At 38.6% G+C, this 18029-nt stretch overlaps 1 protein-coding gene across 4 annotated transcripts in view; it reads right to left on the bottom strand.

The window, feature by feature from the left end:
* Window positions 1–18029, bottom strand: part of OSBPL9 (oxysterol binding protein like 9) — a 176468-nt gene that overhangs the window by 127178 nt on the left and 31261 nt on the right. For all 4 annotated transcript variants that reach the window (XM_027610399.2, XM_027610410.2, XM_027610418.2 and 1 more), the window contains exon 2: window positions 15490–15540. In XM_027610399.2, coding sequence (XP_027466200.1) covers window positions 15490–15540 — 51 coding nt within the window. The remainder of the gene's footprint in view (window positions 1–15489; window positions 15541–18029) is intronic.

The raw sequence follows: 18029 nt of genomic DNA, 5'->3' as shown, positions 1-18029 counted from the left end.
ATTTATTTATTTGACAGAGAGATAGCGAAAGCAGGAACACAAGCAGGAGGAGTGGGAGAGGGAGAAGCAGGCTTCCTGTCGAGCAGGGAGCCCGATGTGGGGTTCGATCCTAAGACCCTGGGATCATGACCAGAGCCGAAGGCAGACGCTTAATGACTGAGCCACCCAGACAAAACTAATAGTCTCCAGTTCTGTCATATACCACCAGTCTAAAGCACTGTTGCTGCTGCTGACCACTTGTTTCTTGAAACTCTCCTTCAATGGCCCTTAATTACCTAAACTGTGCTTCAGAAATATTTCTACCTAAGTACCTGTGACAACCTATACGGGAGAAAGCATTCTTTTCTTGCCCATTACACTCTACCCCTCCTCTGTCCAAATGCTTCTTTGAAAACTCTGGAAGCTAGCTAACAACCTCCCAGTCCCATCAGGTCTTGCTATTACCCTGAAAGTTCACCCGCATCTATAACCACTCTTGCTTCCTTTCCACTTGTCATATGGAAAAGGTCTCCATACCCTATCACCGTTCCTTAGGTCTCTCACTCTACTAATTGTCAACTTCTTTGACTACTGGCTCTTTCCCAACAGCACTTACACATGTTTAAATTCTTTATCCTGTTTAACCAACAACAATCATTTTCAATTACACATCTTCATCTGGCAATTAGCCCACCTCTCTCATTCCCTTCAAGTTTATTCAAATTTGCCCAAGTCTCCTGCCTAAAATTTTTTTAACCTCCCATTCCTTGTAGGGTATATAACCATATCAATGGCTCTTCTTCACCTTCAAATAAGGTGACCATATGACCTGATTTACCTGGAACAGTTCAATTATTCCTGTTGTCCTAGCATAATAATTAATGGAATGTCCTAGTTAGGGGTTACAGTCACTCTACCACAGCCTAGCCCACAATGTCCTCAGTGATTTGCTCCATGCTTACCTCTCATCTCTTATCAAATTCTACAGTTGGACAGCTTGAGATTTACCAATTGCCCCAGGTTCTCTTCCACCAAACATCCAACCTCTCCCTTTATCGGAGTTTATACTATTTTCTTATGTTTGGTAAAGTAAAACTCCTTTTACTAATCCATATATAGAATAATATTCTATTGTTAAGCAAAGTTCTTTACTATGCTAGTCCATCAAAATGCCAAAGTTTTTATTTCAATCCTGCTTTTAAGACCCACTATACCAACATAATAAACATATATTTTTCAGTGAATTTTCATTATTTTTCTTCTGAAGACATGAAAGGATCAACCTTTCAGGTTAGCAGTACTTGGACTAACCAGGGTACGTGCTGCTTCAGGGTCACACTATCCGAGTTCCAGATAGAAGGTAACTGGAGCTGGAGTCTAGTGCAACCAGATGAATTTCCTGACTTTCCTTCTTCTCCTGTCCTCTGTACACACACACATATTTCAGACATGAGTCATAGTTCTGGTACCAAAGAAAGGTTTGTTCTCATGGCTTAGGGGAAAAAAAAAACCCCACAAAACAGAGTTCTGGCTATTTTAGGGCCAACCTCCCTTTGCAAGAAGAGAAACTGGGTTGGTAAACTGGCTCCAAAGATAATAAAAAAGAAATAATGACTCCTCTGGGACACAGATTTGCTCACACAACTCCTAAAAGGAATGTAGACAGTACTGAGAATACACAGCTTAGCTACTCCCACAGTAATTTCACAACCACATACTTTCTCTCCCTGCTGAAATGTTAGAAATCTTACATTCATATAACACATTTAAATCTGATGTTGGAGATTTAGGCAGAACGGGTATTACTCTTAGAAAACTGAGGCTCAGGGGCATCTGGGTGGCTCAGTCAGTTAAGCGGCTGCCTTCAGCTCAGGTCATGATCCCAGGGTCCTGGGATCGAGTCCCGTATTGGGCTCTTTCCTCAGTGGGGAGCCTGCTTCTCCCTCTGCCTGCTGCTCCGCCTACTTGTGCTCTTTCTCTGTCAAATAAAAATAATTAAAATCTTAAAAAAAGAAAGAAAGAAAGAAAACAAAACAAAACAAAACTAAGGCTCAGGAGAGGTTAAAAAAAAAAAAAATGCCCAGGGTCCTGCAACCCAAAAGGCAGAATTGAATTCTTGCAATTCCTGATCCAAAGCCCTCTCTTAACAGGGCACTGTTACAATAAGCAATATGCACTAATTACTTCAACACATTTATTAAATACCTATTCTGGGCCAGGAACATTAATAGCCAGGGAATATAAATAGGAATAAAATATATCTCTGCCCTGGAAGAACACATCATCTAGAGGGAAAAAAGAGGAGTCAACAAAACAGAAGCAGGAAAGCTTGAGGTGTAGCCTGCTCACCAAAGATGCTGCTGCATGGAGGACCTACTTTAACATCATTCATTGATTCACCAAGTATTTATTAAAATCTCTAGGCACTGTTCTAGATAACAGTAATAGAACAGCAAACAATTTGCTTTGCTTTTTTCGCTAATATTACTTTGAGATTTGTTCATGTTGAATAAATAAGAGAATACATATATATTTTATACATAAACATATATATTTATACATACATATGTATATATTTTTCCATGCTGAGAATGTATGTGTATATATTCACACACACAATCCATTTTGAGACTATATATGTACATTTTACCTGCTACATAGTATTCCATTATATAAGTATACCACAATATATCAGTTCTCCCATGTAGAACATTTAGGTTACTTTTAATATTTCCTATTCCAATAATTCAGCAATAACTATCACTATATGTCTCCTGGTAACACTTCTATAAAAAAATGTCAAGCATATGCTCTGAAATGGAATATAGTTCCATTTTTATGTGGAGCTGGCATACCTTCAACTTTACTAAATACTCCAAAATGGCTCTCCTAAGTGCTTATACTGATTTATGTCCCAACACTGTATTGATTCAGTAGAGTTCCTATACCCCCAGTCACTAGCCAACACTAGGTATAATCAGACTTTATAAATCCTTGGCAATGTGACAAAAATACTATCTTGCTGGAGTTTTAATGTGCATTTTCTGGTATCACTGAGAATAAGAACCTGGTCATATTTATTGCCATTCTTATTTACTCTTACATGAATTGAGTGTACATATCCTTTGTACATTTTCTTTTGGGGCATTCTTTTGTATTTTGGGGCATTCTTTTTGTCCTTTGATTTGTATGTGTTCTTTGGGTTTCTTTTTGTCTTTTTTATTCATTTGTAGGATTTCTTTATATATTCTGGTTATTAATCCTTTGCCAGTTTTATGCATTGTAAATACCTTCTCTCCTGTCCATAGGCTATCTTTCTCTTTAATTGTGGTGTCTTCATCAAAAACTAATGATGTAATATATGGTGATTAACATAACAATAAAAATTAAAAAAAATAATTGTGGTGTCTTTTGGTTGTTGGTGGTGTTCAAAGGTTTTAAAATTTGAATGTTGTCAATCTACGAGTCTCTTCTATTGTGGTTTGTGCTTTAAAACATCCTATTCTGGGGTGTCTGGGTGGCTCAGTCATTAAGCATCTGCCTTCGGCTCAGGTCATGATCCTGGTGTCCTGGGATTGAGCCCCGCGTCGAGCTCCCTGCTCGGCGGGAAGCCTGCTTCTCCCTCTCCCACTCCCCCTGCTTGTGTTCCCTCTCTTGCTAGGTCTCTGTCAAATAAATAAATAAAATCTTAAAAAAAAAATTTCTATTCTGGGGCGCCTGGGTGGCCCAGTTGGTTAAGCGTCTGCCTTCAGCTCAGGTCATGATCCTAGGGTCCTGGGATTGAGTCCTGCATCGGGGAGCCTGCTCTCCCTCTCCTGGCTGCTCGTGCTCTCTCTTGCTATCTCTGTCTCTCTCAAATAAATGAAATCTTATATTTTTTGTTAAAGATTTTATTTATTTGAGAGAGAGCAAGAAAGAGAGAGAGAGAGCACCAGTCGGGTGGGGGGCAGAGGGAGAAGCAGGCTCTCTGCTGAGTGGGGAGCCTGATGTGGGGCTCAATCCTGGAACTCTGGGATCATGACCTGAGCTGAAGGCAGATGCTTAACTGACTGAGCCACCCAGGCACCGTAAATAAAATCTTTTTAAAAAATAAAACATCCTATTCTGTCTTGACATCATAAAGATATTTTTTTTAAAGATTTTATTTATTTATTTGAGAGAAAGAATGAGAGAGAGAGAGCACATGAGAGGAGGGAGGGTCAGAGGGAGAAGCAGACTCCCTGCTGAGCAGAGAGCCCAATGCGGGGCTCAATCCCAGGACCCTGGGATCACAACCTGAGCTGAAGGCAGACACCCAACCAACTAAGCCACCCAGGCACCCCTTGACATCTACATTTAATAAAGGACTCTGGCCTAAAAATTTCCTTTGTTATTTTCTTGTTACTTTATTATTACCTTTTTCTAATTTTTTAAATTTAATGTTTAGCTCATTAATTTTCAATCTGTTTTATATTAATTTAAGATCATAAATCATAGACTGCCTTAGATGCAGTTTTAACATGTGGTCCCTTATTATTCAGGTTTAAATATTTCATAATTTCCATTATGATTTCTACATTCACCAATGAATTATTTAGAAGTATGTAAGGCAGCGAGTGGCTACTGTTTTGTTAAGGGATTTCTCATTTATTCCACTGTTGTTAAAGAATGTTATCTATGTGATACTGGGTTTTTATTATCCTCTTTTTCTGTAAAAATTTAAATTTTCTTCTTCTTAAAGTCTATTAGGTCTCATATTAATACTGTTTCCAAGCTTTCTTTTGGCTAACATTTCATCACCTTCTTATTTTTAATTTATAATTATAGTATACACATTCAGAAAATAAAACAAAATGATATCTATGTACCAATCATAGAGATTAAGCAGAAGTTTACATCTTGCCCAAAGGAGGTCATTTTCAGTGTTAAATTCATAGAGAAGAGATGATGCTTAACAAAAAAGCTATCGAATTAACAAAAAAGGCAGAAATCAATAGAGTGATTTTTCATAATGAAATAACAATAGAAGTTCTTAGAGGATGCATATCTAAGGGGACAAAAGTGAAGACATTCTTTTTAAGATTTAATTTTTTTTTAAAGATTTTATTTATTTGACAGAGAGAGACACAGTGAGAGAGGGAACACAAGCAGGGGGAGTGGGAGAGGGAGAAACAGGCTTCCCACAGAGCAGGGAGCCCGATGTGGGGCTCGATCCCAGGACCCTAGATCATGACCTGAGCCTAAGGCAGACACTTAACGACTAAGCCACCCAGGTGCCCCTTTAAGGTTCAATTTTAAGTAATCTCTATATCCAGCATGGGGCTCAAACTCAAAACCCCTCTAACAACTGAGCCAGCCAGGTACCCCCAAAAGTGAAGACATTCTTGAACTTATACATTAACCTAAAAATAATACCTTTTTGCATCCATTCTAAGATGGCAATGATTGTAAGATGAATCCCAAAGCCTGAGATGTTAACATTTGAAAAAATAATGTACAGTCAATGAAATAAGGCACTATCAGAAAAAGTCAGCGCTAAAACTATTAATAATCCACGATGATACACTGCTGATCTCTCTTGTGATGGACTAAAAGAAAAGAGAACAGATGACATATCCCTTGGGGAATCAGTCAACTCTGATGAACAGCACAACTGGTAAACAGAGTACTCATTTCACTGGGCTGGGTAAAAATTGTTACTTGAAGTCACATATAGATTAACAGTTTTCAAAAACTCACAATAAATTTAACGTAAAAACTTGGTTGAGTATAATTCACCTTACTTTGGTGATTCAATTCCTAAGGCCCTCTAGAATTCTTCTGAATCTGAGATTCATTTTATCAATTAATCACAACAGTAACTACCATTCATTAAGAACCTAAGTCCCAAACACTGTGTTGGAATACTTATATCAATTAATTTGATATTCATAATTCTATGAGTAAATAATATGATGCCCATTCTAGAAAATAGGACTCAGAGCTAAACAGATGAGTTGCCTGAAGACACAAAGCTACTAAGTGGCAGAATCTGAATTTGAATTCCATTTCATATATGGCTTGTTCTTTGTCTATATTACACATTGTTACTTCTCCCTTTTGCAGATTTTTCCCAGAAATGTCAATATTTTGCTTTTAGCTAGTATGGGGGGGCAGAGGGGTGGAATGAGACCCCAAGTCTCAACCATTTTACTTTTTCATCAAGGCGAGGGCACCACCTAGCGGCGCATACACTTTACCACCAATATAGTCAAAGACCGTAAAAATATGGGAAGGAAATGGTTTTTCACTGTTCTGCTTTCCTCCACTGGTTTGACACTACCTTGTAACAAGGTGGAGTGTCTGCCATTAGCTCTTATAAATCAAAAATAAGAGAGAAGTCTGGTAACACTAAGGATTGAAGAAGAGTTTTGGAACGAGAAAGACACAAGTTCAATCCCACATTCAATATTTACTTTGTGACCTTGGTAAATTACTAAAAGTAGCTTCAGTCTGTCTCCTCCTAACACCATTTACCTGACAGGATTATCATGGAAATAATGTGAAAATCATCCAGCACAGTGCTTGATCCAAAGAGCTTCCTCAATAACTACTGGTTCCTTTCCCTATTTTCCTTTTATGTAACCTAAAACCACATATGTGTTCTGCTTTGTTTTTGTTTGTTTTTAAAATAAATATTTTTATTTTATTAATTAAAATATTTTATTTATTAAAATAAAATAATTTTATTTAATAAAATAAAATAAAATATTTTATTTATTAAAATAAAATAAAATATTTTATTTATTAAAATATTTTAAATATTTTTAAATGTTTTAAAATAAGATTTTATTTATTTGACAGAGAGAGACGCAGCAAGAGAGGGAACACAAGCAGGGGGAGGGAGAGTGGGAGAAGCAGGCTTCCCGCTGAGTAGGGAGGCTGATGCGGGGCTTGATCCCAGGACCCCGGGATCATGACCTGAGCCTAAGGTAGACACTTAATGACTAAGCCACCCAGGCGCCCCTGTTTTTGTTTGTTTTTAATTTTAAGTAGGCTCCACACCCAGTGTGGGGCTTGAACTCACAACCCTGAGATCAAGAGTTGCATGTTCTACCAACTGAGCCTGGCAGGTGCCCCTTACTTTTTCTAGAAATCATACCACACCACTGGCTCATACTGTGTTTAAGATAACTTCCATAGTTCTTTTGTATGTAAACTATAGTAAAGACAAATTAAACAACATATATTATTTTTATAAATATACAAAATCAACAATAAGCATTTTTTGAGTAACCTACTTACTATGTACCAGGCACTATGACAGTGGATGGGAACTCACTATCTGAGTAGGGGGGGAAAATATAACATGTAATACCATGCAGTAAGTGCTTTCATGGACATAAGTGGCAAATGTTATGAAACGATAGAGGAAGACCAAGTCTGTTAGAAGGATGTGGATCAGGAATGCTACACAGAAGAAGGAACATTTGAACAGTCTCTAGAAGATGAGCTCACCAGGTAAGGGCACAGAATTTCTGACATATGAAAAAAATATAAAATATATCAGGATATCAGAAGCAATGAGGAATGAAGAAACACAGTGAGGGAACACAAAGAAGTATAGTGTGGTTGGAATACAGTCTGGGATGGATGAAGAAGTGGGGAGAGATTTGTGGCACAAGTCAATGATAGCTCATTAAGCTCACTTGGAATCTAGATGACAAATGCATTATCTATCACCATCATCATCATCCATAGCAGTTATCATTTATTAGATAATGTACTATGTGCCAAACCCTGTACATACATAATTGCTAGCAGCCTCACAACAACCCTGCAAGTCACAGGTTATCTTCACAGAGGTTAAGAAATTTGCCCAATGGCACAGAATCAGTAAGGGGTAGAGCTGAGTGAGATTCAAGCCCAGGTCTCTGATTCTTTTCTACTATACTAGTGGTCCCAAACTTGACTGCACAACAAAATCACAAAACAAAATGTTTTAAAAAATAGGTTCTAGACCCTAATCTAAAACAATGTATCTAGAGAGTAGGACCTTGGAACCTAATTATAAACAAACTCTCCAACTGATAAATAAATAGGAAACCAAACGGCAGTCCAACTTTTTGAAAATACCACAAAGACTCTTAAAACAGACACACACAGACACACAACCATCACAAAATTCTGCAAGGGTATTATAATCCCCACTCTAAAGAGAAAACTCAAACTCAGGAAGCTTACAGATAACTTCCCTCTTCCAGTCAACAAGGGCAAAAATAAGATTCAAACACAGGTATGTCTGGGTCTTCTCTGTCATGCTGTGTGGTAAACAGAATTCTAAAAAAAAGACCCTAAACGACCCTTGCCCCTATATAATTTCTTCCCCTTTCAGTGTGGGTGGAAACCTATGAATATGATGAGATATCTCTGAAGTGATTATATTACAGAATGTGTTATCACTAGAGTGATTATGGCAAAAGGGAGATTATCTTGTGGGTGTAACCTAATCCCAGGAGGCCTTTTTTAAAAGCAGTGTTTTCTGCAGCAGGTAGCAGAATGGAAAGTTAGAGAAATTCAAAGCACTGGAAGGATTCAATGCATCTGCCCTGCTGCCTTCAAGGTGAGAGGCGTTACATGACAAAGAATATGTGCAGCTTAGAAACTGAGAGAAGAACCCAGCTGACAGCTAGCAAGAAAACAAGAACCTCAGTCCTACAGTCACAAGGAAATGAATTCTGCCAATAACTTAAATGACTTTGGAACAGATTCTCCCTTAGATTCTTCATCAGAGTCTCCGGATAAGAGCCAGCCAAGTCAATACCTTGATTTCAGCCTTGTGAGACCTTAAGCAGAGAATGCTTTTGAAATATCTGGCCTACAGAACTGTCCGATAATGAACAGGTAAAGGGTCCTGGGACCGAGCCCCGCATCAGATTCCTTGCTCAGTAGGGAGCCTGCTTCTCCCTCTCCTCCCCACTCAGGCTCGCTCTTTCTCTGTCACTATCTCTCTCTCTCTCTGTGTCATATAAATAAATAAAATCTTAAAAAAGAAAAGAAAAGAAAGAAAAAAGTGTTTTAAATGTAACAATGAAACAGTGGCCCAAACCTAGATTGAATTCAACTGAAGAGCTGTTTCAATACAACTCTGCCAAAGTCTCACTACTTAGCTATCTCAAGCCAAGAAAGCAGTTAATACCAGACTGAGTGGTGACTAAGGTCAGTAACAAATCCTTAGAAAAGCAGTAAAACCAAGACAACAAAAGAGAAACCAATGGAAGGGGAAAAAAAAACAGTAAACAAAAAAAGTTGAATTTTTAAAAATCTATATGCTATCACATATACATCATCTGCTCAAAATAAGCCTGTCTCATTTCCATCCTTCAAATTCACCAGACTAAAAGTCAAGGAGGCTCACCTGCTTATATTAAAGCATCAGCCTTACAGGCAGACATCTAATTTAACACACACATCTAAGAGCCTCCTGGAACACTCACCAAGGACAGAAACTGGTGGATGCCATTTTCACACTCTCCCTTTGCTATGCTCCAGAGCACTAATATCTCTTGGAAGGAAGCTTTTACAAGTGTCTGCTGCCCCAATTTGGGGGGCTACTGTCTAGAAGATGCCTCTTGATCTGGAGGCCAGGGGAGCTTGCATTCCTGGTCCCATGGGCCTGTAATGATCAGTGTCACCCAGAAAGGAGATTATATTCGTCTGGTGCCCTGATTTTTGCAATTGCTACCAGGGGACCCCTCTATATCACCTGGCTTTGGTGACCAGTGGGGCTTACTTACACTTGCGGGTCCCACAGTCTGTAACCAACAGAGAAAAAATTCTTTCTTTTTTTAATTAAAGATTTTATTTATTTTAGAGAGAGAGCCTAGAGCCCCAAATTTTCTGGCTACTGCCCAGAGGATGTCTTTACTCACCTGGCTCTGGTGGCCAGGGTGGGCTGCATTGCTGGGTCCCACAAGACTGTGGTAACAGAAGAGATGGTTCTTGGCAGGCTACGACTACACAAACAGCAGACTGATGCACATTCCCCAATCTTTCTGTGAAGAGGTCCCCTTAGCTTATCTGGTCAGCTTTGGCTTGAGGGGCAGGCTTCACATTTGGCACATATTTCGTGACCTATGGAGCTGCTCCAAGGGAACACAGGCTGTGGACACCATCTTGGTCCTCTTCCTTGCTCCAGCTTCTGGTATCACCCAAAAAAGAACTCTTACACACATCTGCAGCCCCAATTTCTGCGTGACTGCCATCCAGGAGACACCTCCAGATGGCCTGGCTCTTATGGCCAGTGGGGCTGACATTTGCAGTCCCACAAGACTGCATATAATTGCATACATTTAAAAGCTGATGCCCCAGGGTCTGGCTTCCAGTTAGTTTGAATCTAGGTGATGAGATCCTCCCATTTGGGGCACTGACAGGTCTTGGCATATCCTCAACTACAGAAAAAAAAAACCCTGGATACAGAGACAACTAATTTACCTGATTAAGAGTTCAAATCAATGGTCATAAAGATGCTCACCAAACTGGGAAGAAGGATGGGTAAACATGGTGAGAACTTAAAGAAATAGAAAATATAAAAAAGTACCAAATAGAAGTCACAGAATTAAAGAATACAATAACTGAACTGAAAAATACACTAAAGGGGTTCAACAGCAGACTAGATGAAGCAGAAGAAAAGATTAGTCAACTCGAAGACAAGGCAGTGGAACTCACCCAATCAGAACAGCAAAAGGAAAAAAAAAAGAAGAAAGTGAAGACAGCTTAAGGGACTTATGAGACAACACCAATAAACTAACATTCACATCATGGGGCTCCCAGAAAAAGAGAGAAAGGGCCAGTAATCTTATTTGAAGAAATAATGGGTGAAAATTTCCCTTACCCAGGGAAGGAAACACACATCTATGTCCAGAAAGTACAGAGAATCCTAAGTAAGAGGAACCCAAAGAGATCCACACCAAAACACATTATAATTAAAATGTCAGAAGTTAGGGGAACCTGGGTGGCTCAGCCAGTTAATCATGTATCTTAAGCTCATGATCTCAGGGTCCTGGGATCAAGCCCCACATCCAGCTCCCTGGTCAGCAGAGAGCCTGCTTCTCCCTTTCCCTCTGCCCCTCCCCCCTGCTCGTGCATGCTCTCTCTCTAATAAATAAAATATTTTTAAAAGGGGGGAATAGGGGCTGTTTGCCAGGAGGAGAGACCACGTGATTAGAGAGTTGGAACTTTTAGTCCTCCCCACCTCCAACCACAGGTGAGGAAAGAGAGGTTGGAGGCTGAATCAGCTAATGGCCAAAGACTTAGTCAATCTTGACTATGCACTGAAGCTTCCATATAAAACCCGAAAGGACTGGGTTCAGAGAGGTTCCAGGTTAGTGAATACATGGAGATGGTGGGGGAAGGGGAGAGTGGCATGCCTAGAGAGGGCATAGAAGTTCCATACCCTTTCCCCCAATCTTGTTTTATAGTTCTTCATCTGGCTGTTGATTCAAATCCTTTATCATATCCTTTAGTAAACTGGTAAACATGCTTCCCTGAGTTCTGTGAGTTGCTCTAGCAAATTAATCAAACTTAAAAGAGGAAGCTGATGGAACCTCCAATTTGTAGCTGGTCAGTCAGAACACAGGTAAGCCTGGGGCTTACAACTGGTATCTGAGGTAAGGGGTGGAGGGCAGGCTTGTAGAACTGAACCCTTAACCTGTGGTGATTTTTCAAACACATCAATCAATTAAATGGAATAGAGAGCCCAGAAATAAACCCATACATATATGGTCAGTTAATTTACAACAAAGGAGCCAAGGACATACAATGAGAAAAGAACAATCTCTTCAACAAATGGTGCTGGGAAAACTGGACAACCAAATGCAAAAGAATGAAAGTAGACCATTATCTTACACCATACCCAAAAATTAACTCAAAATGGATTAAAGACGGGGCTCCTGGATGGCTCAGTCGTTAAGCGTCTGCCTTTGGCTCAGGTCATGGTCCCAGGGTCCTGGGATCAAGGCCCGCATCAGGCTTCCTGCTCCGCGGGAAGCCTGCTTCTCCCTCTCCCATACCCTCTACTTGTGTTCCCTCTCTTGCTGTGTCTCTTTCTGTCAAATAAATAATAAAATCTTTTAAAAAAATGGATTAAAGACTTGAACACAAGACCTGAAACCATAAAACTCAGAGAAGACATAAGCGGTAAGTTCCTTTACCTTATTCTGACTCCAAAAGCAAAGGCAACAAAAGCAAAAATAAACAAGTGGGATAACATCAAACTAAAATCTTCTGCATAGCAAAGGAAATCATCAAAAAAATGAGAAGGCAACTTATTGAACAGAGGAAAATATCTACAAATCACATATCCAATAAGGTTAATATCCAAAATACATAAAGAACCCACACACTCAATAGCAAAAAAACCCAAACAACCCAATTTAAAAATGGGCAGAGGATCAGCTAGACATTTTTCAAACAGAGCCATACAGATAGATGGCCAATAGGCACAAGAGAAGATGTTCAACATCACTAATTATCAGGGAAATGCAAATCAAAACCATGAGATAGCACCTCACACCTCAAAAAGACAAGAAATAACAACTGTTGGAGACAATGTGGAGAAAAGGAAATCTTGTACACTGTTGGTGAGAATAAATGTAAATCGGTGCAGCCACTATGGAAAACAGTATGGAGGTTCCTCAAAAAATTAAATAGAACTACCATATATATGATCCAGGTATTCTACTTCTGGATATTTATTCAAAGAAAAACAAATGAACAAACAAAACTCATGGATACAGAGAACAGACTGGTCATCAGAGTGGAAGGGGGATGGAAGGTACAAAACGGGTGAAGGAAGTCAACTGTATGGTAATGAACGGTAACTAGAATTACTGTGGTCACCTTGTAGTGTATACAAATACCAAATTATGGGCGCCTAGGTGGCTCAGTCGTTAAGTGTCTGCCTTTGGCTCAGGTCATGGTCCCAGGGTCCTGGGATCGAGCCCTGTATCGGGCTCCCAGCTCTGTGGGAAGCCTGCTTCTCCCTCTCCCACTCCCCCTGCTTGTGTTCCTGCTCTTGCTGTCTCTCTCTGTCAAATAAATAAAATCTTTAAAAAAAAAAAAACAAAAAAACCCAAATACAAATTATATTATACACCTGAAACTAATATGATATATACCAATTTTACCTTAATAAAAAAAAAAGAAAGAATATTAAGGTAAACTTCATAATCGTTTTTATGAATCAACTAAAAAAAAAAAAAAAGGCCAAGAAATAACAAGTGTTAGTGAGGATGTGGAAAAAAGGCAACTCTCATGCAGTGTTGATAGAAATGTGAATTGGTGTGGCTGCTACAGAAACAGTGTGGAGGTCCCTCCAAAACAAAATACCATATGACCCAGCAATTATACTTGTACGTATTTACCTGAAGATAATGAAAACACTAATTCAAGAAGATATATGCACCCCCATGTTCACTGCAGCATTTTTTATAATAGCAAAGATATGGAAACTACTTAAGTGTCCAGTGATGGATGAATGGATAAATTGTGTTATATATATTTCTTTATATATCTGTGTGTGTATACACACACACACCAGATTATTATTCAGCCATAAAAATAAATGAAATTGGGTCATTTGTGACAAGATGAATAGACCGTGAGGCAATTGCGCTAAGTGAAATAAGTGAGAGAAAGACAAATACTGTCTAATCTCTAAAACAACAACAACAACAACAACAACAAAAAACCCACTCTGTATCAGAGAACAGATTGGCAGTTGCCAGAAGCTGGGGATAGGGTAGGAGAAATGTTCACTGTTTTGCGTTTTTTTTTTTTTTTCGTTTCAATAAATTGGAAAAAAAAAAAGAATTTGGTTTCTTTCTCAGTTATTTCCCATTTCTGCCAATTAGTTACTGTTAATAAAGGCAATAATATGTTTACCGAATATATTCACATCTTCAAAAGTAAACACGCAGAAAAAAGATGGCGGAAAGAAAATAACAGGAGCCAGAAGACAAGACTACTAGAAGCTGATCAACCTAATTATGATAAAGGTAGACTCATCTTTAGATATAATGGAGTATGTCCAGAAAGTACAGAGAATCCTAAGTAAGAGGAACCCAAAGAGATCCACACCAAAACACATTATAATTAAAATGTCAGAAGTTAGGGGAACCTGGGTGGCTCAGCCAGTTAATCATGTACCTTAAGCTCATGATCTCAGGGTCCTGGGATCAAGCCCCACATCCAGCTCCCTGGTCAGCAGAGAGCCTGCTTCTCCCTTTCCCTCTGCCCCTCCCCCCTGCTCGTGCATGCTCTCTCTCTCTAATAAATAAAATATTTTTAAAAGGGGGGGACAGGGGCTGTTTGCCAGGAGGAGAGACCACGTGATAGATATAATGGAAATTGTACCCCGAACCATGTACTTTTTCTTTCCTTCAGCAATTTGGACAATGATGGAAACTGAACGAGCAATTAAAAGCAGTGTGAAGCTATAAGCCTGCACTGTCCAGTGAGCTACTATTAGCCTTACGTGGTTACTGGGCACCTGATGTACAGCCAGTCTGAACTGAGATATGCCGTAAGTATAAAAGACACACTGGATTTTGAAGACTTAATATAAAAAAAATAATGTAGGGCGCCTGGGTGGCTCAGTCGGTTAAGCGTCTGCCTTCAGCTGAGGTCATGATCCCAGCGTCCTGGGATCGAGTCCCACATTGGCTCCCTGCTCAGCAAGGAGCCTGCTTCTCCCTCTCCCACTCCCCCTGCTTGTGCTCTCTCTCTCAAATAAATAAATAAATATCTCATTAATAATTGTTCATTGATTACATGTTGAAATAATAATATTCTGGATACACTGGCCTAAACAAAATATATTAAAATTAACTTCACCTGTTTTTTTCTTTTTATTTTTAAATATTTTATTTATTTGTTTGAGAGAGCGTGAAACACAGCATGAGAGGGGAAAGGGTCAGAGGGAGAAGCAGACTCCCTGCTGAGCAGGGATGCCAAAGCGGGACTTGATCCCGGGGCGCTGGGATCCTGATCTGAGCCGAAGGCAGTCGCTTAACCACTTGAGCCACCCAGATGCCCCTCTTCTTTTCCTTTTTAAATGTGGCTACAACAAAATTTTAAATTATATATGTGGCTCACGTTATATTTCTATTGGACATCACTGCTACATAGACCCTTATTAAATAGTGTTGAATAGGAAAAACAAAGCAACTATAAAGTAGGGATTTTTCAGAGTTATTTCTACTGTTTCCTCTATTACCAACACTATAACTCATTTAATTTCTAGCCCTGGTCCCTGACTGTAAAATAGAGGTGAAAGGAAAAAATCAGTAGCTGCATTAAGTCATGCATACATTAAAACATTGACTAAAAGAACGGAGTTCTAGTCCTGGTTCCAGCACTGGCTAGCAGTTACAATGGAAAAATCGTTTTTTTTCTGAGCCTCGGTTGCCCGTCCCAACAATTAATTGAGAAAACTAAATTTAGACCTCCATGATTCCATCAAAATTGGTTTTCATAAAAATGAATACTCACCCTGAGTCTAACACATCCTCTGCGAGAGCCTCTCATCATTTTGTCCTTGGACTAAAAGAAAACAAAAACATTCAATGAATAAAAAATTAACAGACTATTTTTGGAATCATCTGGGGATAAAGAGAGAAAAATTACAGTAGTAATATTCCTCATTCTTCATCCATATCCCCCATCCCCCTCCAACCCCCCAAAATCACTTAAAGCTAGAAATTAGCATATGTTTTAAACTGGTGGTGTGGATGTTGGTGCATTGTTGGTGGAAATGTAAATTAGTGCAGCCACTATGGAAAACAGGAGGTTCCTCAAAAAATTAAAAATATAAATACCATACAATCCAGTAATTCCACTTCTAGGTTATTTTCCCAAAGAAAATGAAAACACTAATTAGAAAAGATACATGCATCCCTGTGTTTATTGCATTACGTACAATAGCCAAGAAATGGAACCAAGCTAAGTGTACATCAATAGATGAATGGGTAAAGAAGATACAGTGTGTGTGTATACACACACATACACACAATGGAATACTACTCAGCCATAACAAAGAATGAAATCTCGCCATTTGTGACAACATGGATGGACCTAGGGGGTATCACGCTAAGTGAAATAAGTCAGACAGGGAAAGACAAAATACCCTATCATTTCATTTATATGTGGAATCTAAAAAATAAAACAAACAGAAACAGACTCATAAATACAGAGAACTAGTAGTTGCCAGAGGGGAGGAGGTTGGGGGGATGGAAAAAATAGGTGAAGGGGATTAAGAAATATAAACTTCCAGTTATAAAATAAATAAGTCATGGCGATGAAAAGTACAGCATAGAGAACATACTGAATAATACTGTAATAACTTTGTATGGTAACAGATGGTAACTATACTCATTGTGATGAGCACTGAGGTGTGTATATAAATGTTGAATCACTATGTTGTACACCTGAAACTAATATAATATTGAATATCAACTATAAAAAAATAAAATAAAATGAAAACCTTTTATAGTCTATACAAATAAACCTAATCATAGAATTGTGTGCCTTTAATAATAGTATATATTATACTAATTTTAATTCCTTCTCATGCCCCTTAACTCTAGCTCAGTGTTTCTTTTTTTTTTTTTTTTAAGATTTATTTATTTCAGAGAGAGCAAGAGCAGAAGTGGGGGGGGGAGCAGAGGGAGAGGGAGAAGCAGACCCCCCGCTGAGCAGGGAGCCCCACACAGAACTCAATCCCAGGACCCTGGGATCAAGACCCGGGCCAAAGGCAGATGCTTAATGACTGAGCCACCCAGGCGCCCAAGTTCAGTGTTTCTCATATTTTAGAGAGTTTGAGAGTTACCTAGAGGGCTAAGAATCACCCAGAAGTTAAGATTCACTCCCAGATGATTATGACTCAGGCAGATGGAGGACCACATTTTGAGAAACACTGCTTTATCTCTTTTCAATTCCCCAAATGCATCACATTTTTTTGCCTCTGAGATTTCTCATCCAATGTTCCTCAGCTTGGAATGTCCTTGACCCTGATTTTCTGCCTTGCTATCACTCATCAACATCTTACCTTACCTGTGAGATGGATTTCCATTCTTCTCCCAGATCTCCCGTATGTTCCTGTCACGGCATGTACCACCTTGTGCTATAATGACTAGTTTACTTGTCTAACTCACCCACAACACTGCACATTCCCTAGGGAGTAGGAATTCTATCTGACTTATGCTTCAGTACAGTGTCTGGCACACATTAGATGCTCAAAAAATATTTACTAATAAAATGCTGCTTACCCTGTAAGTCTCCCTTACTGGAAGGGGCTGAGCAAAGGCTATGTTCTGCATAATAAGCCTTATGTTGATATTCAGTAAATATTCCTAAAATTAAATTTAGTCTTGTGTAATAAAGTGAATCCTCAAATATAATCAAAGTTTTAAAAATATTTAATACCTCAACAACTGATATTTTTCTGTACTCCCTTATGCAAGAAAGAAGTAAAATAAGCCAACATCATGAAATTATGTTTTAAAGAAAACTGTCCCACTTTAAGCCACGAATGCCCTACATCCACTGTACTGAGCCACAGGCAAACTTCCAATTATGACTATACAGGATTTAAAGCACAGCATTTTCTATAATTAACAATACTATATTGTATACTTGAAAGTTACTAACAGAGACCTTAAAAAGTCCTCACCATAAAAAAAAAAAAAGGTTAACTATGGGAGGTAATGGATTATGTTAACTAAACTTACTGTGGTTATCATTTTGCAATATATACGCATATCAAATCATCGCACTGTATACCTTAAACTTATACAATGTTATAATCAATTATATCTCAATAAAACTGGAAAAAAATAAATATTTCTTAGGGATATTTGTATGTCTGTATATAAAGATCTGCCTTATCCCTTTCATTGCCTGCAGTACTTTCTATGAATATATCTTACACCATTTTTTCATTGATTCTAAACTTATAAATGTAACAATATTACAATGATAAATCAAAGTTGATTCTTTTTTTTTTTTTTTTTTTATAATATTAGGAACTAACT

Source organism: Zalophus californianus, chromosome 4, assembly GCF_009762305.2.
Source record: "Zalophus californianus isolate mZalCal1 chromosome 4, mZalCal1.pri.v2, whole genome shotgun sequence".
Classification (NCBI taxonomy): Eukaryota; Metazoa; Chordata; class Mammalia; order Carnivora; family Otariidae; genus Zalophus; species Zalophus californianus.
Note: the sequence above shows the minus strand (reverse complement) of the source record. Positions and strands in the feature narration are given on the sequence as shown.